Consider the following 23,425-nt stretch of genomic DNA (forward strand, 5'->3'; position numbering starts at 1 on the left):
TTCAATAACTTTTTTATTAATCGATAAAAGCACATGAATGCCTCCCCACACTTGCTCTCTACAGCTTTAAAGCCATAATTGTGGTCACCGAAGGCACATTTTTATTGGGTTCACAAACTTTCTGTCTCACCTTACTTCATGCATGAATAAGTGTATAAAAGTGTGAACACACTCTTGGGTATTCAGAGTAAGGGGTGTTCTACAGTGATAGGGTTTTAACACAGCTCCTCCTCTTGTTTTACCGGTCATTTGTTCATCATGTTCCTCCTTGTTGGTAAGTTAGAAAAGCCTTATACATGAAGCACCTTCTTTAAACTGTGTTTCAAGTGTCAAATGCACCCTGGTTCATATCCTTGTGGAGTAAAGTTAGACATAGGATAATAAAATGCCACAGGTAGGAACAAATCGGGACAGAGACAAGGTTTCCCTCAGGAAGGGTAAAACGTCAACATCAGATAGATAGATAGATACTATTATTGATCTCCAAGGGGAAATCCCCAAGGGGGAATTCTTTGTCTGAAATCACTCACTAGTTCACCATATAGAGCACTTTTTGGAGCATTGACATTTTGTAGTGCTGCCCGAAATCTGAAATCTGGTTCTCATAGAATGCTGTATAATGTTTCATACCCATAATGTACGACAGTAACAGTGTACAACGGATGTACATTATTTCCGCGGCATATTCCATGAGAGATAGTTGTTGTCATTCTTATCGGATTCATCTGGTGACATATCGGCTTGTTTTTGCGGCCAACACACCGCAAGCAGATAGATTTCTTGGGCATGTTCCATGTCCCAATTCCCCATATTTCCTGCCTTTCTCCTTAAATAGGATGTAGTCTATTGGGATAGACAAACAGTGCCACAGTGATATGACAACAGATGATTAGGGTGGGGGTAGTATATAAACAATAAGGGATGATGCTTATGATTACTATTAGGGTTTGATAGATGATAGAGGGAGTAGTTCAGTCCCCCAGTGGAGTAATCAATATTATAGTTTTGGCCACCCAAATGGAATTTGGTGTCGCAGTCCCAATCACCAAAACGTTGTTACAGGAAATGAGCAGTCAAAGGGAATGGCAAAAGCAAGCAAAAGGGAATTTCCTTTTGCTTGTTTTTAAGCAGGACACTGAAATTGAGGGCCAGGTTTCATCTAAAAAAGACAGATGTGAGCTGTGTACAATTTTTTTTTTGAGAAAAAGTTCTGAAGAAATCCATAGCATTTAGGGTGTTAATGGTTAGGATGTTGAATTCCCTGCCAAAAGGTTCTGGGTTTCTGTCCATAATGTCCTACTGTATCTACCTGTTCTGTTACATTGTGAAAAAAATGGTGCCTACTGCCCATGAAAGTATAGTGGCTAGGGTGTTTGAATCCCAGCAGAGTTATAGGTTAAATCCCCCCCCCCCCCCACCCCCCCTTCCCCATCCCACCCTACATTATTCCGATTTTTCCTTCGACCACTCACCGGAGAAGCCCACCTCCAGCATGACGGCCTTCTTGCGGTCCTTGACCGAGCTGATGGAGGAGAACTTGTAGTCGAGCAGGAAGAAGAAGGAGCAGGCCAGCAGGCCCACCAGGCCCACGAACACGCCGTAGTTGCACGCGTCAGCGTTCTTGTTGAACACGCAGTGCAGCCGCTCGCTGCCCATGTTGACGTAGCCCTCATTCACGATGGAGGCGAACACCACCAGTGAGAAGATCTGGGAGGTGGGGCGGAGAGACAGAGGAAGGTTAGGCGGAGGGAAGAAGGGTTGCGGGGGGGGTAGGTAGGGTCGAGGGAGGAAGAGTTAGACAGAGAGAGGGAGGGAAGGATGGAAGGGGAACGGATAGAGAGAGAGGGAGGGAGGGAGGGGGAGAGGGAGGGATGGAGAAAGGTTTGGAGAGAGGGGGGAAGGAGGGTTGATGGAGGGATGGATAGAGGTAGGAGAAGGAGGGGGAAGGGAAGGCAATAAAGGGGGAGAGAGCGAAGAGGCTTCAAGCTTCCGTACTCGTCATCACACGTGTGTAAAGTCGACGGTGACGTGGAACCTATTTAGCGATCTATCTGTGTCATCGGTTTGGGGTCGAGTGAGACAGCAAATGGTACCCTGCTTACTCACTGAACAACGCCTTGGTCAAACACGCTTAAACAAACACACACACACACACACACACACACACACACACACACACACACAAAAACAAAAACCCACACATGCACACTTATTCAAACAAACCTACACACACAGCTTTACTGGAACACAGTGACACAAGAGACACACACAAGAGCATCTTCTGTGAGCATGCTCAGAACAAAGACATGACCTAATTTCCTCTTTCTCACTCTCGGTCTCTATCTTTCTCTTTTTCTCTCTCCATCTCTTGCTCCCTCTCTCTCTCTCTCTCTCTCTTTCTCTCTACGTTAGTGAGTGACTGAAGGATGGATGCTTCCCTGGCCATGAAGAAAATCAATGAGACCTGAGGCAAAGTGTATGTGTGTGTGGGTGTGTGTTTGTGTATATGTTTATATGTGGGTGGCTGCTGTAGAAGGCTGACGTTTGATTTTTAAGAGTAACTGTCGAGTAAATGAAGATACTGACTTGATTGGAATACAACGTTTTACGGAAGGGTCAGAAGGGTAATGTTTTTAGTAATACTAAATAATGGGCCTGACATCACCACATGTATCAGCATGTTTTTGATTTCCAATCGATCAGAGCACGAAACATGTGACACATCAGTGGCAGCCATCTTGGCTGTTTATGAAAAAACCTCAAAGTCACTCCATTAGGGCGATTATATTAAACCAACCCCACATTAGATATGCAAGTTGTGATTGGCCTGACCTTGGCCAAGTCTGCTGAAAATCTGTCTGAACGTGAGGCGCACATGCACATGCTACAGCAAATAAAACATGAACTTGCAGATCCGTCTTGTTCTCGGGCTACTAAGTAATAGTACAGTTTCATAAAAATAGTGATGAACTTACAATATATACGGTACAAAAATCTTGATTTTGAATTTAAGGGATGCCTCAATACATGGCCCAACTGAAGCATTTCTGTGTGTTTAGCATTCTCGTGTTATTCGTGTACGTGGGGGTTACCCTCAGATTGCCTTTTGGGTTATCATGTTGGGGCGTAGCATTTTGGGATATTTAGCATGCTAGGCTACGTAGCATGTAGGGGGTGCCTCGAAGATAACTAAGCATGTCAGTGTGCTTAGCATGGTGCTGCTGAAAAATAACTTCTGATCTCATCATGTCTAGCTATAACTTATTTTTCTTAGTATGTGTGTGTGTGTGTGTGTGTGTGTGTGTGTGTGTGTGTGTGTGTGTGTGTGTGTGTGTGGTTGTTCAATGTCTATCTCTTGGCTTTGATTTTGAACTGGAATGCTCACACTGATCAGCTGACTAACACTGGAGGCCATGTGACACAGACGGGTGGGGGGGGGGGGGGGGGGGGCACAGTCATATGATAGAGCTGAAGCCCTTCTAAGACACAGCCTTGCATTGTGAGCATCAAATATTTCTAGATGAGAGTTATCATTGAGGCATCACTGAGTTGAATGACATTGGCAAAGGGCCTATGTTGGTGTATTATCTCTTGTTACCACATTGTATAAAACAGCTGGGGCCAGAGGTGGATTATTTAGTATATTTTCAAATGGCAGACACTATGTTAAATCAGACCCTCCGAAATATTCTTAGTGAGAGAATACAGACCTGGACACTAGCATAGATGTTACCTGATGTTATGGGTAAAATACATCTAGTTGTGTTACATTAAAATACTTAGAACACTAAGGGGGGAGGGGGGGGGGGGGGGGGAGAGAAGTTGCAACCACTCTAGCATCAACACACACACACACACACACACACACACACACACACACACACACACACACACACACACACACACACACACACACACACACACACTTCCATAACTCATATATATCGCAAACCAAGTGCAACCTATTGACATCAACATGAAACATGAGTTGTAACCTGGTTCGACCATGACAACACCTTTCTATTAGGCCTTCATGTTTGGGAGTTTAGTTGACATTGATTTGTGGATTGATAATCCCTGACTACAATGTCGAAGGCCTCTTCGGTAGCTTCAAAGAAGCAGCCGTCCATATGTAATGCGGTAAATCAAACGTCATGAAACAACACGTCTCGAGACTTCGGCGTGCGTAATGATAACCGACCAATCAAAGGCGAGGAACGACGGCACCGCTCGTGACCACCCGAATAACGACAAACGTTTCGGTTAAATTACCAAAACCTCCCGAGAATAAAAAATAAATATAGGCTAGTATAATCCACATGTGTAAATAGGCCTACTATTATATCAAAACAGACTGCTTGATTTTAGACGGGGAAGGACAATAAACAATGCGAATGACATGGCCCCCCGTCAAAGGGATGCTGTAGAATGATCACGGTGGTTTCAGCTTCAGTGTATTATGGTTCGATGGGCCGAACATATTCCTCATCTAGTATTTAGGTTCACATACAATGCATTCTTCAAGGCAGCTAATAATAATAATTCCCTATTAGTCTTCCAAATGGCAGGCCTCGGACAATTCTGCTCAATTAAAACATCTGTAGGCCAAATGGGATAAAATGCATGCAATTAGCACGTTCAACCAGATTGGCCCAATGTCAGGGATGGTTTATCTTTTTTTGATAAAGCAATGTCAACCGTTATTTTTCCGTCATCAATTTCCATGCCCTGCAATTACATGTCAATGTCTGCTGTTTGCGACGAAAACACATCGAAGGTCCCTTGCAGCAAGGGAAACAAACCCAGAAGGAGAACCCTATTAATACCGTTCATTATAAGACCGTGCCTTACCCACGACAGAACTCGGAGGATGGTCTGCGGTTGCTTAGCAAATGCGATCGGGTCTAGCGTAGACCCAGTCCGACCCGCTCCAAAAGATCCTACTCCGTCCATCTTCTCTCACTCACTCTCTCTCTCTCGCTCTCTCTCTCTCTCTCGCTCCTCTCAACACCACGCTCGCGGCTCCACGGCTGGGTGGGCTTCTACTGTAGGGACGGGTCCTCCTGCGCGCGCTCCATGCGCACTGCACGGGCAAATGCTGCTGGGCGTGGGCGTGCACGATCGACGTATGTACCCTCCAGTCAGTCAGTCAGTCAGTCAGTCTGTGTGCTTTCCTTTTTCCCAATTACAGCTGCATCACCAGCAGCACGCGCTATCCCACGTCAACGCCTAAGGACACTATTGAAAGGATAACCAAGGTGGTATGCTCTTGTTGTTGAACGCAGGATGATCAAATGGGTTGCTGTGCCTCTGATGATGACGATGAGAGCAGGCAGTGCGGTGCTCTACCGGGGCGGGGCAAAAAAATACGGCGATTTGATGGTGTCTTTTACGGCTGAGCGAGCAGCGATCTCCGTTCACATGAATATAACCAAGTGTCACATATGCCGCCTTCAGCCAGCAGAGGGCGGACATGTAGTCCTTGGACTGACAGCAAAAACGTTCCAAGCTTATAAGAAACTTACAAAAAATACTTTTCAATTTATTAATACGTTTGTCAGACTAATATACAAATACAGTACATACAAGTTGTGGGCATTATGGGTGTTATTAAGATATTTATTGATTTTCACATAGGTTGAGTCCCATGAGTTGGAGACTGAACAGAAAGGACACCGAGACACAAGGGAACATGTGTCCATAGTGTTTTACCTGTAACCAATTTCCAACGAATTAAATACACAGATTAAAACAGATCTGCAACTGTACACACACACACACACACACACACACACACACACACACACACACACACACACACACACACACACACACACACACACACACACACACACACACACACACACACACACACACACACTTTTGTGTCTATGAATAAGTAACCAGATGACTCGGCTAACAAGGATTACCAAAAATATAACATTTTCTGAGTAGATGATTAAATTAAACACTTACAATCAAACATTAAATTAACAATGCCATATATTCCCCCCCACCAGAATAAGTAAAAAAGTTGTTTTTTCACAGGTTTTACTGGATTGTCGAACGTCTTTGTACGTGCCTGGATTGGGTTGCGTTGAAAACTCCACATCTAATGGGGACATCAGAGACCAATTTATTTTTTACGAAATGAGCCTTGGAAAGTGTAAAGTGAAAAACTGGTGAAAATATGCTTGAATCACAAGTTCCTCTCCCTCCCTCCCTCCCTCCCTCCATATACACAGCCTGACAGCCAATCAATCGCAAGAACCGTCCTTCCAGCCGTCTCGCCACCGCTCGTCCACACGGGAACAGTCAAACTGGGGCTTGCCCAGCCGAACATTGACGTCATTATGGAGACAACAAAGCCACTGAGAGAGGGCGTGGCGACTACTTGCATCTGGCTGATTGGTTGTCAACCTGTGGATGAGAGAATATGTCATAAGAGAAAAAATAAAACAGCTGGCAAATTGCAAGATATTCAAAGAAAATCTGAACTGCCACATCGTTTCAACAACTAAAAGTTCAGAGCAACTATATGATCTTGATTGTATTTAATAATGGGAGTCACAAGTGCCTGACAACTAGATGGAAGACACTGGATCAAACCCAGAAACACTCGGATAGGGCTGTTTTAATTCATTCCTTTGTAAAGTATCCTACACAGGACGCAGGACATCCGAAACACCTGGGATATTTGGAACAAAGCCTCGAAGTAGAAAACTATCCTAGACTATATCCTGCCCCTCATCGTGATACTGTGTCCATAATGTATACATTATATTGTAGATACTGTAGTTGGATATGTGTTGTGGGGTAGTAGTGGGACCTCACCTGCCCCGGAGGTCCTGGGCACATTCATCACAGGGGAAGAACTTGGAGAAGAGGTTGATGAACTGTCCCATCTCCTGCTGCTGCGTTTGGGAGGGCCGATCTGGGAAATATGCGGCCATGGTGTGGAGAAAAGACCAGGTGTTACGTCCTAAATCTTCCCTGTCCAACGGACACTGCGGATCCTCCTCTGCCCGGCTGCCTGGATTGGTATCCTGGTCATGGGAAGATAAATGTAGAGGTATATATATATATATCGGATAACTACCAAAACATTACAAGGAATAGGTCGAATAGACTCATGCACACATGACACGGAAGGATTCGAAGGATTTAGCTTTAGTCCGTAGTCCGAAGCATCATTATGTAATTTTCTGACTTATTCTCACTTATTTACTGTCATTCATGTTATTTACTGACATGAGTTTATCCCACACTGAATTAGATACAATTTGAAAAGGACCGTCGGGGTTAGTCTGCTTCGTTAGCTCCTTAATGTGTGATATAATATATATATATATGTGAGAGGGGAAAGAAGCAACGACCAACTTGCGACACCATAATGAACTCCGATCACCTGTGTTGAATTAGTTGACGGCTTGTCCTGGACTTTCATCCACGATTTGAAGTCCGTACAAGCCCTGCATGGTTTCTTTTTAGTAACTCCGATTTGCTCCTGCTCTTTAGTGGATCTTTCCTCCGAAGATTTACCTGGTACCACAAACGGGAATCCTTCAAACCCAGTAGAACCGGACGATGGTGTTGGTCTGGCTCCTGGCGGCGCAGCCATATTCGCTCTATGGACATGTCAATGACACAGAGCTTGTAATGATGATGTGTTTTGGGCTAAAGATAAACATTTAATTTATTTTATTTTTTAATATTAATATCAGTGATTATGTATGTTGCAAATGTAGATATTTTCTGAATTCAAGAGAGTAGTTTTAATGTATAAATTCATAAAGATATTTTTGGTTTTGTTCCGGAACTTGAAGTGCATAACTATTACTTCCGGTGCGTGATGTCATACCCGTTTCTTCTTTCTGCATGCTGCCAAGTGTCAACGAAATCAAAGTGTAAATTTCCACATTTCTTGAATCATTTAAAGGGTTTTTCATACTGTTTATTATTATTAACTGCTACAGCAAAGCACCATGTTCGTATTGCATCCTGTAGAGTTTCTCAACCGCTATTGTTTGTAATTGTATTGCTCTCCAGCTAGCTAGCAGGTTCGCTAATAAATAACGTAACCAATGACTGACACGTTTGCACATCTCTTACAATGTGTCTTCTTTATCAAAAGGGATTTTCCTTACGGGTGTGATAGATCTGCCTTGTCACAATGGGCATTTTGGACAAAATCGCGGAGATCGAGAGAGAAATCTCTCGAACTCAGAAAAACAAAGGTAAGGCTCTCATCGGCCAGTCATGCAGTCTATTAGTAGTTGTTTTCTGAGCCTTAATGTTGTAACTTCTGAGGACGCCCAAATCAACTAAACGTCAAAGTAACATCCCATTTGTCATATTTTGTTTTTTTTTTAATGTTTTGATTCTGACAAATACTATTATAAACCACTCTGATTAAAACCATCCAGGGTGAATTAACTTTATTCCATGCATGCATTCAGCCACTGAGTACCATCTTGGCTTGCTGAAGGCGAAGCTTGCAAAATACAGAGCTCAGCTTCTGGAGCCCTCCAAGACTGCGGGGGCCAAGGGAGAGGGCTTCGATGTCATGAAGTCTGGAGATGCCCGAGTTGCTCTTATCGGTTTCCCATCTGTCGGTAAGGTAGGTTCACAGAATTGACTGGGAAGGTGGACCCACACCATGTTAACTAAACAGGGCTACTGGAAAATCCTTGTTTTTAAATTTTAAAACTACAAAAATGGTGAGCAACACCAAGATGCATTGTGTTTCTGCAGAGGGTCCGTGACTGGTTAACTTGAGACGTGCACACAGTTTCTGTTATTACATACATACAAGATTGATATAACGCTTAGATATGTCAGAGAGCTTAAGTAAGGTGACCATCCAACTTAGCTTTGAAACCAGCTCTACAATGTGTGACATACTTTTCTGACTTTACTTTTCTGTTTCCTGTAGTCTACCTTCCTCAGCTTGATGACGTCAACCGCCAGTGAGGCGGCTTCCTACGAGTTCACCACACTCACCTGTATCCCTGGTGTCATAGAGGTACGGCAACGCTCTTACTTTCACAACACTTTTTTACACATCCTTAATATTTTCCCTTATATTTTAAATTCTCATGTCCATTATCAACATCCTTTTGAGTTTGGAGGCAAGCGTTTTTATCCATTACATTGAATAATGCAAATCTATTTTGTCTTTTAATTATTTTCCAGTACAAAGGGGCCAACATTCAGCTGCTTGATTTACCAGGAATCATTGAGGGTGCTGCCCAAGGTAAAGTCCATGTTCCTTTCACTTTTTCCTTTTCTCACATAATATCATACCATTTTTTTTTTTATAATCAATAATATTGCATTATTGTTGACCCTGAATGGTGACTGCTGCATTTCTTCATTAATTCATGGTTATTATTTATTAATTATTCAGATTCTGCTGGTAAATATCTTAGGCTGGGCTGGTTCTATGTCCATCCTTATGATTTGGAATTTTTAGATAAAAATGTCTAACTACAGTGTTTGATCAACCTTTGACCTTCCCAAGGTAAGGGTCGAGGTCGGCAGGTCATCGCCGTGGCCCGTACAGCCGACGTCGTCATCATGATGTTGGATGCCACCAAGGGAGGTGTCCAGAGGTAACCATGGGAACCTGTGTAGTGTTGTGCTGCTGTGAACTTCAACTGGTAGAGCACAACATTTAAAGGGACACTCCGCCAATGTAACACATTGAGGCTCCCGTTGGGGTGGTGGGAAATGCTTCTCAGAGAATCTTGTTGAACCTTTCCAATATAACCGGTGTAAGTAGATGTAGTTAGCAATAGGTGGCACCAAGACACGTCTTGCATCGCTTTTCTACGTTGTTGGTCTCTATATCTGCTCTAAATGCTGGGCTCTGCCGCAGAGGTAGGGACTGTGAAGGCTGGGCGCTGCCTATGAATGAACAGCAAACTAAACAAGACAACAGGGTGACTTGAGAGGAGAGTTTCCCAATCCATTCACAGTTCATGATGTATTCGCCAAGTCAGCTCTCTTGTTAGTTTAAGTTTTGTGTTTGTTTTATTTATTATTCAAAAAATGGCCTGTAGTCAAAATGCTCTCCTTACCGATGTATCAAAGTGATCAGAACGTGTTATTGTTGGCACCCAGTGTAAAGAAAACCTTTTCACACAGAAGTTGTATATTGGATGTTGCACAACATTCTTTAAAAACTCTTAAAGGTGACATATCCACCAGGTGTGGACACGCCCACTTGTGATGTCAGAAGAGGCAGATTTTCAAAACGGCTTCCAATGGCTAATCACACTCACACCTGGTGGTATAATATGTCACCTTTTAAGCACGACCCAAATGGGAGCCTTAATGTGTTTAGTTGGTAGACTGCCCCTTTAACACTGCCATTGTTAGGGTGTTGATGCCAGCCCATGCTAATAATGTATGCACTCACACATTATTGTAAGATGCTTGGACAAAAGCATTGACCAAATTACCTTTACATGTACAGGATTCAACAATAATGGGATCCATGTTGCTAACAGTATTTATTTAGTGTTTATATGTTCCAAAGCTGAAAATTAAAGATTTGAGTGACAGCCAGTCAAAGTTGTGTAGGGGCCTGTATGCTTCAGATCAGCACTTCTTTTTTAAAACTTGGAACTATGATGTGTCTGTGTATCTACGTTGTTTAAAGCGTGAATAAGGGGATACTGTATTTGTTGCATGTGTGGTAAAAGCATGTTCATATTTATGTTGGAATCTTTTAATTTCCTCTTCAGAGAGCTTTTAGAAAAAGAGTTGGAGTCTGTTGGCATCAGACTAAACAGCAAGAAGCCAAATATTTACTTCAAGGTAAAGTAGAACTTTGTCTTACTTTGTTTTAAATCTGTATCATTAAGATCGCAGTCCCTCATTACTACATGAACGATTACAAATCTAATCGCTAGTGTTAATGTTAACTATTCTTCAGCACCGTCTTGTCTCTGATCTGAATACTTAAATGCAGAATTCCTAATTCTATTTGCTCAATGTGGCTGTGTATGTGTTCCCTTGTAGCCCAAGAAAGGCGGTGGCCTCTCTTACAACTCTACAGTCCCTCTCACCATGTGCTCAGAGAAGCTGGTTCAGCTCATCCTCCACGAGTACAGTATCCTTTCCTAAACCTGTTGCTGGTTTGATCCCTGGCTCCTCTTAGCTTATAGTTGAGAAGTGTCTGAGCAAGACACTTTACGGTTCCCTTGCATGATTGACATTGCTGTCTTGTGTGTATTGCAGTATTGCTGTCTGTGTCCCGTCATTCCGTCGTACCATATTTGTGTGTGTGCATCTCTGCCTAATCCGTCACCGATCGAACCTGGCCAGATGGTATTCATTTAAACTCCTTAACCCGGGATCCTCAAGAAATCTTCAACGCCGAGGTGCTCTTCCGCGAGGACAGCACGCCAGATGAGTTCATCGACGTCATCGTCGGGAACAGAGTTTACATGCCTTGCCTTTACGTATGTCATCGGATGGGTGCAGATCTTTCCACGCACTGCGTTTGTGTGTGTGGCTTTGTCACTCTGCTTGAGTTAACTTTCATTTTTTAATTTTATTTTGTATTTCTATGCAGGTTTATAACAAGGTGGATCAGATATCCATCGAGGAGGTGAACCGTCTAGCCCACGTGCCCAACAGTGTTGTCATCAGGTGTGTGTTTGTGTTAAGTGTATGTTTGTGTTTTTGTTTGTGTGTTAAGTGTTGTGTGTGAGGGATGATTGGGATAACCTTTATGTTGTTGAAAAGTGACTCTTGGGCTTGCTGTGCAAATCTTTATAATTTAAAACATAGTTATACAGAAAAAACATTAAAGTTTCTATTCTAAGAGAGAGTCTGAATCAGTTTGGTCAGAGAGGTGAGTGGTCCCTACTTGATCCAAGTTGCGCTTTCACACAGTATATAAATAAAGTTGCGTTTCTGTGTGCTTTCAGTTGTGGGATGAAACTAAACTTGGACTACCTTCTGGAGACGTTGTGGGAATACCTGGCACTCATCTGCATTTTTACCAAGAAGAGGGGAGGTGCGTACACACACATGCACACGCTGAATGAGACTGAATCCCACTAGGATGTGAAATGTGAGACTGCTTTCCTTCAGAGCGTCCGGATTTCGGCGATGCCATCATTATGAGAAGAGGAGCATCTGTAGAACATGTGGTGAGTTTGTCACACATACAGTATGATGTATACACACAAGTGCGTGTTTGTATACGCACTCACTTTTACACACAGAAACACACACTCAGACTGAATTATACAAGGTGGAGAATGTGTAATTGCCTACAGAGAAACATGCAGACAACATACATACATGGGGTTATCACTGAAGTTAATTTGTCAATGTAATTTCCCCCTCTCCCCCTTCTCTTCTCCTCACAGTGCCATCGCATCCACAGGACCTTAGCCAGCCAGTTTAAATACGCCTTGGTCTGGGTAAGTGTTTTTCATCTCTCCACCTTCAACTTCCAAAACGTTTTGTTAATCCATTACTTCTGTATGTGGACTTTTGATAAATGTTAAATTTCGTAGTGCTGATCCTTGGTAAGAGGTTGGATGTTGACCCTTGCTGTTTTCTTCCAGGGCACCAGCACCAAGTACAGCCCCCAGAGGGTGGGGCTAACACATATCATGGAACATGAAGACGTCATCCAGATCGTTAAAAAGTAAAAACCGAATCCTCTGATTTGACAGAGGAGAGACTGAATGGGCAGGGTCACGTTCACATGGGAGGGGCTGAAATGCAAAAGAGAAAAACATTGTACAGTATACAGCGAATTATACAATGACATTAAAGCTGCCTTCTTTCATTCTGTTTTTATATATCAAATTATAAAACGTAACTGTTCGTCTGGAATCTCCCAGATAACTCTGGCTCCCAAGAAACGGCATATTTTACCTTTTGATTAAGTTTGAGAAAGATGCGTTGAGACAAAAATATTAAACTCAATACAAAAACAATCATGTACCATGTTTAATGTATTGTTTCCACATTTTTTGTAATATATTGTAATATATGTTATATGCCTAAACCTAAAGAATAGTTACATTTTCTTAAGAATATTTCAAATGCTTTCCACTTAAGCTCTTGGAGAGTGCACCAACTTAAAAAGCATAATTAGACTTCAGACATTTTGATACATCCTCGCCTCGCCGACTTTGCGGCTAAAAAAATAAATAGAAGCATATAGTTCCCAAATCATTGAGTTACTCCATTAGACACTTATGTGTAATATACTTTATTATTGGTATCGTCTACATTCAAATGGACTCGTTCTCCCCCACGTCAACAGGTGTCTCTCACCTTTGACCTCTAGTCAGCTCCTCGCGGCCCAACTGTTATTATCCTTGGCAGCTCGTACCGTTTTCTCTTCGAAAGCATCGAGTACCTACTGCCAAAGCTACCTCATTCATTAGCACACCGAGAGGCATAATGACGCCATTAAAAATTCACAACCATTCTTCCCTTTACACAATACAGCTAGAAGAGAGCGAGAGGTAGAGGTGGGATACGCTAGAGCGAAGTCGAGGCGACCAAGAACGTATGCGGCGCGTCAACGCCGGCTTTTTTTTCGAACAAGGATGCCGTAGAAATGTCGCGTTGGCGCGGCACCTGGATGGACAGATTTAGCTTCGGAATTACGTGATGAGAGGAAAGTGTGGGATAGTTAAAGGAAGACGCAGAGGTAAGACCGCCCACGTGTGTGTGTGTGTGTGTGGTAGTAGTAGTAGTAGCAGCCAATTTGGAGCCAGGGCAAGCAAGCATAGTGTTGGTAAGATGACACTTGATGCTGCTGTTCCTTGCTCCGCCATATGGCACGGCTGCTCGTGCGCGCGCGCGCGTGTGTGTGTGTGTGTGTGTGTGTGTGTGTGTGTGTGTGTGTGTGTGTGCTCGCGTGCGTGAGACGGCAGGCCATCACCGAATGGGGAGGTGAAAAGAGAAGCTGTCATTGTGCATGGTCAAGTGTCGTTTAAAGTGTTGCAGGATGGCGTTAAGGAGATATAAGGAGACTAGTGGCCAAACTTGTGTTAACCTTTCTGACTATGTTATCCAAGTTTCAAACCAGGATCCCCACAGTCATGTTGTAAGCTAAAACGGTATACAATAGTACGGCAATAGTACAATTAGTGATTTATTACTATGATGAAGTCAGATATAGTCATGAGGGGTGTAGGTCCCTTGCTTTAGTATGTGTACACTGGCAGGCTGCGGACATGGGGAATCAAATCAAGTACCTTTTTCTTGGTCCTACTAAAGGACACAAAGGCCTACACGTAACTTTATTGAGTGTGGTGGGCTCGTTTCTGTCTAAAGTGAGTAGGAATAAAGAGTCATCCGAACTTCTAACAATTAGGGTCATATATTTGAGTAGGCTAATAAAGGTAAAATAACATACAACAATCATACAAAAAATAATAATAATCCGAGGCCTCAGATGGTAGTTCGCCCTGCGTCTCTCCAAGAGCTCCACAGGGAACTGTGCTTTCTCCCTTCCTCTTCACCTTATACACCACTGACTTTCAGTACAACTCTGAGTCATGTCACCTGCAGAAGTTTTCTGACGACTCTGTCGGGTGTATAAGAGGGGGAGTACAGGGCACTGGTTGGCAACTTTGTAGAGTGGTCCGAACAGAATCACCTGAGTCTGAATGTCAACAAGACCAGAGAGATGGTGATCGACTTCGGTAGGAAGAAGAGGGTGCCTTCACAGCCACTACGGGTCAGGGGGGAGGTGGTGGAGGAGGTGGAGGACTACAGATACTTGGGAGTGGTGATCGACAACAGACTGGACTGGAATTCTAACACCGATGCTGTGTACAAGAAGGAGATGAGCAGAGGGGTATTTCCTGAGGAAGCTTAGATCCTTTGAAGTGCGCAGCAAGATGTTGGAGATCTTCTACCAGTCTGTTGTTTCCAGCACCATTTTCTTTGCTGCTGTGTGTTGGGCAGCAGCATCAGAGCCAGTGACACCAACAGACTTGATGAAATGATCAAGAAGGCTGGCTCTCACTTGGTCTCAGGCTGGAGTCTTTTGAGTCTGTGGTGGAGAGGAGAACGCTGAATAAACTGTTATCCATCATACAATGATCAGCACCCTCTCCATCACACAGTGGTCAGACAGCGGAGCGCCTTCTCTCACAGGCTGCTCCAGCTCCGCTGTCCAAGGGACAGATACAGGAAATCTTTCCTGCCACATGCCATCACACTGTACAATAACAGCTAAAACTCTGGTCATAATAATAATAATACAGTCTCAAAGCACCTTATATGTTTTATCTGTTCACTTGCACCTTATATTTCTACTTTCTACTACAATTATAGTGCTTATTTATAAAAAAAATTATGTTACATTTTATATTGCTTCTTTTTTATATATATATGTCAAGGTTGTTTCTCTTTATTTGTGTTGTTACTGTGTGTAATGCTGCTGCTACACTGCAATTTCCCAGCTTGGGATCAATGAAGTAAATCTATCTATCTATCTATCTATCTATCTATAAGGAGTATAATAAGTAAGACTTAAATAAATATAAGTCCCCAGATGTTAGTTCGCCCTGCGTCTCTCCAAGAGCACCGCAAGGAGAAATCCAATGAATTGGCAAAAGCAAGGACTTCTTCTACAGAGTTGTCAGGATGCTGAGAACAGCTCTGCCTCCCAATAAAACTTTAGCATTGGTTAACCAGATAAACTATCGATGAACGATGAACCTCCTCAGGATGTCATAAAGGGGGTCGTGGCGGTGCCCTATCAGTTGGAAGCCTTGCCCCTTGTCCTTCCCAAGGGAGTCGAGAAAACAGCCTCATGCCAACAAATGGCAGTTAGAGAAACAGAATGTGAAAATATAATTTTCCCATTCCATGAGATATATTTTATGTAAACATTGAAAGCCTCAATTGCTTCTTGTACATTTCCTAATATAAAGTGTGTGTGTGTGTGTGTGTGTGTGTGTGTGTGTGTGTGTCCCTTTAATACATTATTGAAAATACATTATTGAAGGAAATGCTCTTCCATTCTCTCTGTTATTACAGAGGTGCTGGAGTTCTAGGTAATGACACACTATGATACTATGATACACAATGATACACTACTCATAACATTGAATGAAGGTGCATGTCATTAACCCTGTCACCAAAAGCATCATTAAGGACCAGGTATTATTATGGCATCTTGCTCAGTGTTGCCTTCAGGTAGCCTGGGAACATGGGGAACTGTCTGTACATATCGACTGAATCACAATCAAAACTCTCTTCAATCCCTTTGTAATAAATGATGGTTTTTTCTTATTTTTTCTTATCCAGAATCAAATCCCTTAGTGACTGTGTGCCTGTAGGAATACTGTGTGCCGGTATGAACGCGTTCCACTTAATTTATCTTAAGGGCCTTGTCGCATTGGACATGTGAGAGCACAATGCATTGACCGGAACCAACAGGGCATAATTGCACTCTGCTTTGCTTGCATTATTCAGCAGGTTCAAATCCATACGAAGGCCGGCAGTGCAGTGTTTTAGATTTATTTGAGCATTAGACATAATTTTATGAGCATTAGTAGCTTTCCTAAATGTGCAGTCTACATGTATAGATACTGAGAGGACACTAAGAGCAGAATGCCTACACTGTTTAGAACCTTCTGGCTTCATTTTCATGAGAAATGCATTTTTGTTTTGCTTTTAAATGCCATCCGTCAACATTTTTGTTACTTGCATATTTCCTCTCTTGAACTATAGGTTGTACATTCTGAGTGACACACACACACACACACACACACACACACACACACAGGCAACCCCCTCATCGTTGGCCGATTTCCCAATTTTCTCAATGAAACAGACAGTTTTTGCGTTGCGACGATTTATTCATGCAGCCCAGGAACAAAAATGAAAAAGTAATACAACTCAGGCCCGTCGTCGGGGTCGGCAGGGGTACACCTCCCGTCGCCCCTCCGGCTTACTGCCGTTGTGGGGACGCGTTTGTTCGTTAACACAACGTGCGGCGTTCGTCAGCTATCGTGACTCTCTGCTACCAGTCCACTTCCCCGTCTGCCTCTTCTCCAGCCCTTAAAGGTCCCATGGCATGAACATTTCACTTGAGGTTTTCTAACATTAAGTTGAGTTCCCCTAGCCTCCCTATGGTCCCCCAGTAGCAAAAAATTGCGTTAGGTGTAAACCGAGAAGTAGCTATCTTGCTCCATCTTTGAAAAAAGGATCGCTGAAACGCTACGATTTGGCTTCCGGCCCCATATGTCGTCATAAGGGACCAGGTTACCTCCCCTTTCTCTGCTTGGCCCGCCCAGAAAATTTTGGCCCGCCAATGAGACAATGAGCTAGGACCGTGCGAGCGCCACATGTGTGTGTGTGAATACACACACTGTAACGCAAGTGTTCTTTGTTATTTGGATGGGCCTTGAGGATGAGGCTGAGGCCTTGCATCCTAAGTAACACTATATATATATTTTTAACAATTTAGACAACTGCAATTATTTTACTGTGGACCAATTTAACAATAACATTAAAGTAGAACACAGCATTTCAATTATTCATTTCAATAGCCGTAGAACATTAAGAACTTCCAGGACATAGTTGATTACCTAAGTGAATTTAAAAGGCCTTTCAGTGTTATAGCCATTTCTGAAACTTGGATTGGTGATGGGAGGGATGAGGAATATGAAATTCCAGGATATGAGTCAAACCACATAAACAGAACAGGAAAAGCAGGAGGAGGAACAGCGCTGTTTGTAGACAGAAGACTAAAGTATAGTGTAGTAGATAGGTTGACAGTTGCTGTGGATAATGTTTGTGAATGCATAACCATAGAGATTGATATGAGCAGGAACAGAAATATGATAAGCTGTGTCTACCGGGCCCCGAGTTATGACTTAACCATGTTCAAGGATTGGATGGGAAAAAGTGTATGCAAAGACGGAGCAGAGGGTCATGTTTATATGTGGTGATTTTAACATGGACCTACTCAACCCGAACTAACAATCAGCGATAGATGATTTCATGGAAACCATTTATGCAATGAGTCTATATCCCACAATCACAAAACCAAGTAGAATCACATCACATTCAGCCACAATTATAGACAATATATTTACAAATAATATGGAGAAGAAAATAGTAAGTGGGCTTCTTGTGAAGGACATCACTGATCATCTACCAGTCTTTGCCATACACGACTGCAATCACAAATGAATGGAGGAGTGCAACATTAGACACAGAAGAATAAGAAGCGTTGACGCTTTGGATGCTTCCAGAGCAGATCTCATGTCTCACGATTGCTGTGATGTCGTGCAGGCCAAGGATGTGAACACGGATTATGATGCATTTCTTGACTCCTTCCTTGCACTTTACAACAAAAACTGTCCAGTCAGGCAAAGCAAAAGGACAAACAAAAGTAGTGATAAGCCTTGGCTCACCGGGGGTTTATTGAACGCATGCAAGAAAAATAATAGTATGTACAGAGAATTTATTAAATACAGACAAAGTAATCAAATACAAAATATACAAAAACAAACTAACAGACATAATTAGAAGAAGTAAAAAGGAGTATTTTGAAAATAAACTTGAAATCAATAAAAACAACATTAAGGGAACATGGGATATACTAAATAAAATGATCAGAAATAAATCAACTAGTACCAGCTACTCCAGTCATTTTATTGACAACGGAAAAGTTGTTAGTGACATGAAGGCAGTGGCAGAAGGTTTTAATACATTCTTTGTATCAGTAGGCCCCAATCTGGCAGGGGAAATAACACCGCCAGTAGTGGGCAGTGTTGAACACTTTTATGGAGCCAAACTGGTAAACAAATTTAAAAACAAAAAATCCACAGACTGGAATGGGATAGACATGACTATAGTTAAGGAAGTCATTTCAGCCATTATAGTGCCTCTGTCATACATCTGCAACCTTTCACTCCAATTGGGCTGCTTCCCGGACAAAATGAAAACAGCAAAAGTAATTCCACTGTTTAAAGCTCGAGACAAAAAAAAAACAAATTATAGACCGGTCTCACTTTTATCTAAAGAACTTTCAAGTGCAGCTGGTGGTAAGAAGTTTGCGGTGGGAGTGGTCATAGACCTTAGGAAAGCGTTTGACACCATAGACCACGACATTATGTTGGAGAAAATGGAAAGGTTTGGAATCAGAGGTGTAGGTCTGGAATGGCTGAAGAGCTATATGAAAAATAGGAGTCAGTAGGAGTAAGTGGGAAATGCCATGTCCAAGCTAGCTAACATCTCGTGCGGCGTGCCACAGGGTTCGATACTTGGACCAAAATGATTCATTATGTACATAAACGATATTTGTAAAGTGTCCAACATATTGAAATTTGTCATATTCGCAGATGATACCAACATTTTCTGTTCAGACGTCTGCTTACAGAGGCTCATGGAGAAGGTGACAGTTCAACTAGGTAAATTGAAGCTGTGGTTTGATGTAAACAAGTTATCCTTAAATTTGGAGTAGTAGTAAGTTTATGATTTTTGGAAATCGCAAAACACATTTAACAGCCCAGGTCAGCTTAAGGATAGAAACTGTTGAGGTAGAGAGAGTTTATGAAAATACCTTTTTAGGGGTTATAATAGACCACAAATTCAGTTGGGAACCACAAGTAAACCATGTAAGATCAAACATTTCCAGAAGCATAGGGGTGTCAGACGCTTTCTTAACCATAGATCTATGAGCGCTCTCTACAGCACGCTGATTCTGCCTTATTTAACGTACTGTGTTGAGATCTGGGGAAATGCCTGCAAAACCACTCTACAGACAGTGTGCACAGCACAGTTCAGAAAAGAGCCATACGAATTGTGAATAATGTCGGTTTCATTGACCATACTAATTCACTATTTCTGAAGTCAAAAACACTGAAATTCATGGACCTGGTGAACCAGAAAACTGTGTTAGTTCTGTATAAAGCTCGTAAAAATCGACTTCCTCCCAACATACAAACCATGTTCAGAGAAAGAGAAGGGGTTTATGCCCTCAGAGGCGAACTCAATTGGGAACAACCTACCTGTAATACAGTGAGGAAACGCAGGTGCATATCTGTCAGTGGCGTGAAGTTATGGAACGCATTACCAGAGGAATTAAAACATAGTAGGAATGTCTTCAAATTCAAAAAAGGGTTCAAAGACGTGACACTAGATATGTCCAGACATTGAGTATTGGTAGTATCACTCTATGAGAAAGGTGATAACGGTGATGATGTACACCGTTATTCTCTTTATGGACATCTTTATTTAGGATATTTTCCATCTTATGAGATATTATTGAGATATTATATTATAGTATTGACCCTTTTGGGTATATGTAGGCTTGTATGTATGTATGTATGTATTTATGTAGGTTATTATTGTACGCATGTATATACTGTATGCAAACACACTGTATGTATGTGTTACTCTTAAAAATGTGAGAAGGGGGGGCATGATATAAGCTGAAGCTTCTGCCCCTACCCTTTGGTTACGACCAATAAATTCATTCATTCATTCATTCATTCCCATTCACTACCTGTCCGTGGGGAGGGCGCTGTCCGTGGTGCTGAGGCGGCTTGTCCCTGGCCGCCGGCGTGGGGTTCCCACAACACACACACACACACACACACACACACACACACACACACACACACACACACATGCACCAGTTGTATCTCCTTCACCAGATAACATTGCAAGGTCATTGGATAAAGATACACGCAGGACATATAATACAGTTATTTATCACACACACACATACACACGTCATCACACAATATGGACGGACAATGGTCTATCACTCTTGGGCGATGGGACCATGCATGGTCCATCACAATTGGATAGTGGCCTAGTTAGTGAGATCTTTCAGGAATAAGTAAACAGACCAAAATTGAAGATTGCGTTTCGTTGGCCATGTGAACCGGATAATCATCACTGTCAATCCTGTTAGTGGGATCTAAATCTAAATATACAAGTGAACTACGGTGTCCATGCTAACTTTCAGAGTCACCCGTCTGACATGCACACACAGAACTTCTTTCCTCTTCATCATCAATGTCCATCTTATTCCAAATCACCTTCTAGTCTGGACCAGAGATTCAATAGTGCTGAATGTCTAAAAATGAATATTCTATATTCTATTCAAATTTGTTATTGTTTTGTATTGTTTTATTCTATGTTCTGTGATATTCTGTTTTGGTCGACCTCTTGGCTGACATTACTAGCAGAGCCTGTAAGAGTGTCTTTTTAAATCCATTGTTTTCATTATTTTCCATCATCCCCGTTATCCCCTCTTTTTTCTGCTCTCCATCCGAACAGAGAGCTATGTGGTTTGCTACCACGAGTAGAGTCACTCATTCCATCCATTGCAGAGGTCAGGCTCGATTCCCACTTCGATAAGAACACCAGATAAACGTTCCACTTCCGCTCTCTTCTGGTTGAACACGGTCATAAGACCTACCTTCCCCTGGCCTGCAGGCGATACCAGTGGTGTTGGGGCTCCCCCTGCTGTTTTGCTTAAGATGGCACCACTCTGCCATCACCTTGTCTGCAGATTGTAAATGCAGATGTGGTAACTCCAGCCATCAAGCTCTGCATGAAAGCAACCAGAGACAATACTATGGCACAGTATAAATATGAATTACATTATTTCATCAGACATTTGTATCCAAAAGAAGACTCTTTCATCCTGCCCCAATAGGGTTATCTATAGTAAAGATGTGTTTTGCCCATGTTTTGCCGATCTTCAAAATATAGATGCACCGGCCATTATTCGATGTATATTGTTGTATCCTGCAGGTGGAGCAGCTCTTTTGGACTTGCTGCTCGCAATTCTTTGGGCCACAGCAACATGACATTAAATCATGAGCTTAAGGAACCAATTAACTACATGGGAGGAACTATTAACCTTCACACAGAACATGGGTTTGTTTGTTCAGTTAAAGCATTTACCGCAGTTAAAGCATGTACAGGTTCAAACAACCACAGTAGAGGTTTTATAAAGAGGCTATTATATTTATATATTGTCACCATTTCTAAAGTTTTGATATCGGCGCATATCGGCAAACAAATTATATCTTACATAGGCATATCAAAAAAAATCGGCCAACCAATATGTCGGTCAGGCTCTAATGACTTTATCTGTAGTCTGCTGCTGTGCTTGTCAGGTTTTCTTCTGTCTCAGTGAAACACAAGGATATGTCATGAGTTCCAAAATGGCTTTTTTGCACAGTGACTATTCTGCAAGGGTTAGAAAACAATTCAACACAGTCTGGTGCTCACAGACCCTATTGCCCCGTGTAGAGGCAGACCACTTTGTCAACAGAGAGAATCATTGTGCTTGCGTGGAACATTGCATAAGCTTTGTGTGCTTATAAGCAGATGCCATCTTGTGTACGAAGCGTTTGTACAGCTGTTTGTCTAGGGACCGCACTGCTGCCCAGTAGCATACCCACATATCTAGTTATACAATGGATAGTATTGCGCCAATAGTTGTGATATGTCTAGTTTGTGGACTGAGAAACTAGACACTACATGAATGTCCAGTTTTTTGCGTGACAAGGAGCGACCGCCGACGAGTACGCTGTGGTTTGCATTGTGGGTTACCGGTGATCTTTTCCCACCTGTTCTTCTCCCGCCTGTGTATGTGTGTGGGTTTCTGAGAGTGTGTGAGTTAGGGATGGGTCAGAATATTCGATTATTCGATTATTCGTTCTTGAGGGTCAAAGTCGATTTTTAACATTTGGACCGTTAACATTTTTTCCCATTCAAATAAACAAGAATTAACGGACGGAACTAATGTTGGTTCTGTAGCACTAATAGTTAATCATGTACAGAAAAACAATATACACAATACACAAGCATAAATATTAATATATATGCATACAACACAAACACTGATCATTGTTAAAGTTTGTTTTTTTGCGTTTAAGATATTGAGTGAATTCTTGCCGATGATCCATGGCTGCCTTTGTGAATGTCGGCACACATCGAATAATCGATTATTCGTTCATACCACCCACTGATTATTCAACCATGAAAAATTTGAGTTATTCACATCCTTAGTGTGAGTGAGTACGTGCATCCTGGCATTTGTATTCAACCTATCCAAAAACTATGAAACATTGTTGAACCGATGCAGGCCTGACTGAATACAAACACACACCAAAGATAAGAGAACCGTGTTCATTAAGAATTCCTATCTTTTCATTTATTATACAACTGTTAATGTAATAATTGGTCACGTTAAATAGTATTTAGTGTGTGTATGTGTGCGTTGTGTGTGTGTGTGTGTGTGTGTGTGTGTGTGTGTGTGTGTGTGTGTGTGTGTGTGTGTGTGTGTGTGTGTGTGTGTGTGTGTGTGTGTGTGTGTGTGCGTGTGTATCTTGTCACGGTGTATGGTCAGTAGAAAAGGAGCAATGGTGTGTAAGTAGGCAGTATG

At 42.3% G+C, this 23,425-nt stretch overlaps 3 protein-coding genes across 3 annotated transcripts in view; 1 reads left to right on the plus strand and 2 right to left on the minus strand.

Annotated features, from left to right (window-relative positions):
- syngr3a (synaptogyrin 3a) overlaps positions 1 to 4,953 on the minus strand; it is a gene marked incomplete at both ends in the record, with an annotated part of 5,940 nt that extends 987 nt beyond the window's left edge. Inside the window, 2 exons of the mRNA XM_084488681.1 lie at positions 1,473 to 1,707; positions 4,852 to 4,953. Of these exons, the coding sequence (XP_084344807.1) occupies positions 1,473 to 1,707; positions 4,852 to 4,953 (337 nt within the window). The remainder of the gene's footprint in view (positions 1 to 1,472; positions 1,708 to 4,851) is intronic.
- A 674-nt stretch (positions 4,954 to 5,627) lies between these two features.
- On the minus strand, positions 5,628 to 7,624 carry gfer (growth factor, augmenter of liver regeneration (ERV1 homolog, S. cerevisiae)). The gene is made up of 3 exons (XM_084463406.1): positions 7,409 to 7,624; positions 6,835 to 7,046; positions 5,628 to 6,420 (listed from the first exon to the last, which is right to left on the minus strand). The coding sequence occupies exons 1-3, from the start codon at positions 7,619 to 7,621 to the stop codon at positions 6,258 to 6,260; spliced, it is 588 nt and encodes a 195-aa protein (XP_084319532.1). The 5' UTR covers positions 7,622 to 7,624; the 3' UTR covers positions 5,628 to 6,257.
- Positions 7,625 to 7,849: 225 nt separating this feature from the next.
- Positions 7,850 to 12,962, plus strand: drg2 (developmentally regulated GTP binding protein 2). Its single transcript, XM_084486112.1, has 14 exons — positions 7,850 to 7,907; positions 8,135 to 8,237; positions 8,460 to 8,620; positions 8,936 to 9,025; positions 9,196 to 9,256; positions 9,524 to 9,614; positions 10,752 to 10,824; positions 11,029 to 11,119; positions 11,374 to 11,471; positions 11,585 to 11,661; positions 11,943 to 12,031; positions 12,109 to 12,167; positions 12,390 to 12,443; positions 12,591 to 12,962. Exons 2-14 carry the CDS (start codon positions 8,174 to 8,176, stop codon positions 12,675 to 12,677), a joined length of 1,095 nt encoding a protein of 364 aa, XP_084342238.1. The 5' UTR covers positions 7,850 to 7,907; positions 8,135 to 8,173; the 3' UTR covers positions 12,678 to 12,962.
- Positions 12,963 to 23,425: the final 10,463 nt, after the last annotated feature.

Source organism: Micromesistius poutassou (assembly GCF_964030765.1).
Source record: "Micromesistius poutassou genome assembly, chromosome: 1".
NCBI lineage: Eukaryota > Metazoa > Chordata > Actinopteri > Gadiformes > Gadidae > Micromesistius > Micromesistius poutassou.

Excerpts from the sequence above, each read along its gene's own strand:
- drg2 (XM_084486112.1), top strand. The coding sequence starts at position 8,174 with ATGGGCATTTTGGACAAAATCGCGGAGATCGAGAGAGAAATCTCTCGA. Across the intron at positions 9,257-9,523 it reads CATTGAGGGTGCTGCCCAAG|GTAAGGGTCGAGGTCGGCAG; the intron begins GTAAAGTCCATG and ends GACCTTCCCAAG. Across the intron at positions 12,032-12,108 it reads TTTTACCAAGAAGAGGGGAG|AGCGTCCGGATTTCGGCGAT; the intron begins GTGCGTACACAC and ends GCTTTCCTTCAG.
- gfer (XM_084463406.1), bottom strand. The coding sequence starts at position 7,621 with ATGGCTGCGCCGCCAGGAGCCAGACCAACACCATCGTCCGGTTCTACT. Across the intron at positions 7,047-7,408 it reads CGTCAACTAATTCAACACAG|GATACCAATCCAGGCAGCCG; the intron begins GTGATCGGAGTT and ends TCCCATGACCAG. Across the intron at positions 6,421-6,834 it reads GCCCAGGACCTCCGGGGCAG|GTTGACAACCAATCAGCCAG; the intron begins GTGAGGTCCCAC and ends TCTCATCCACAG.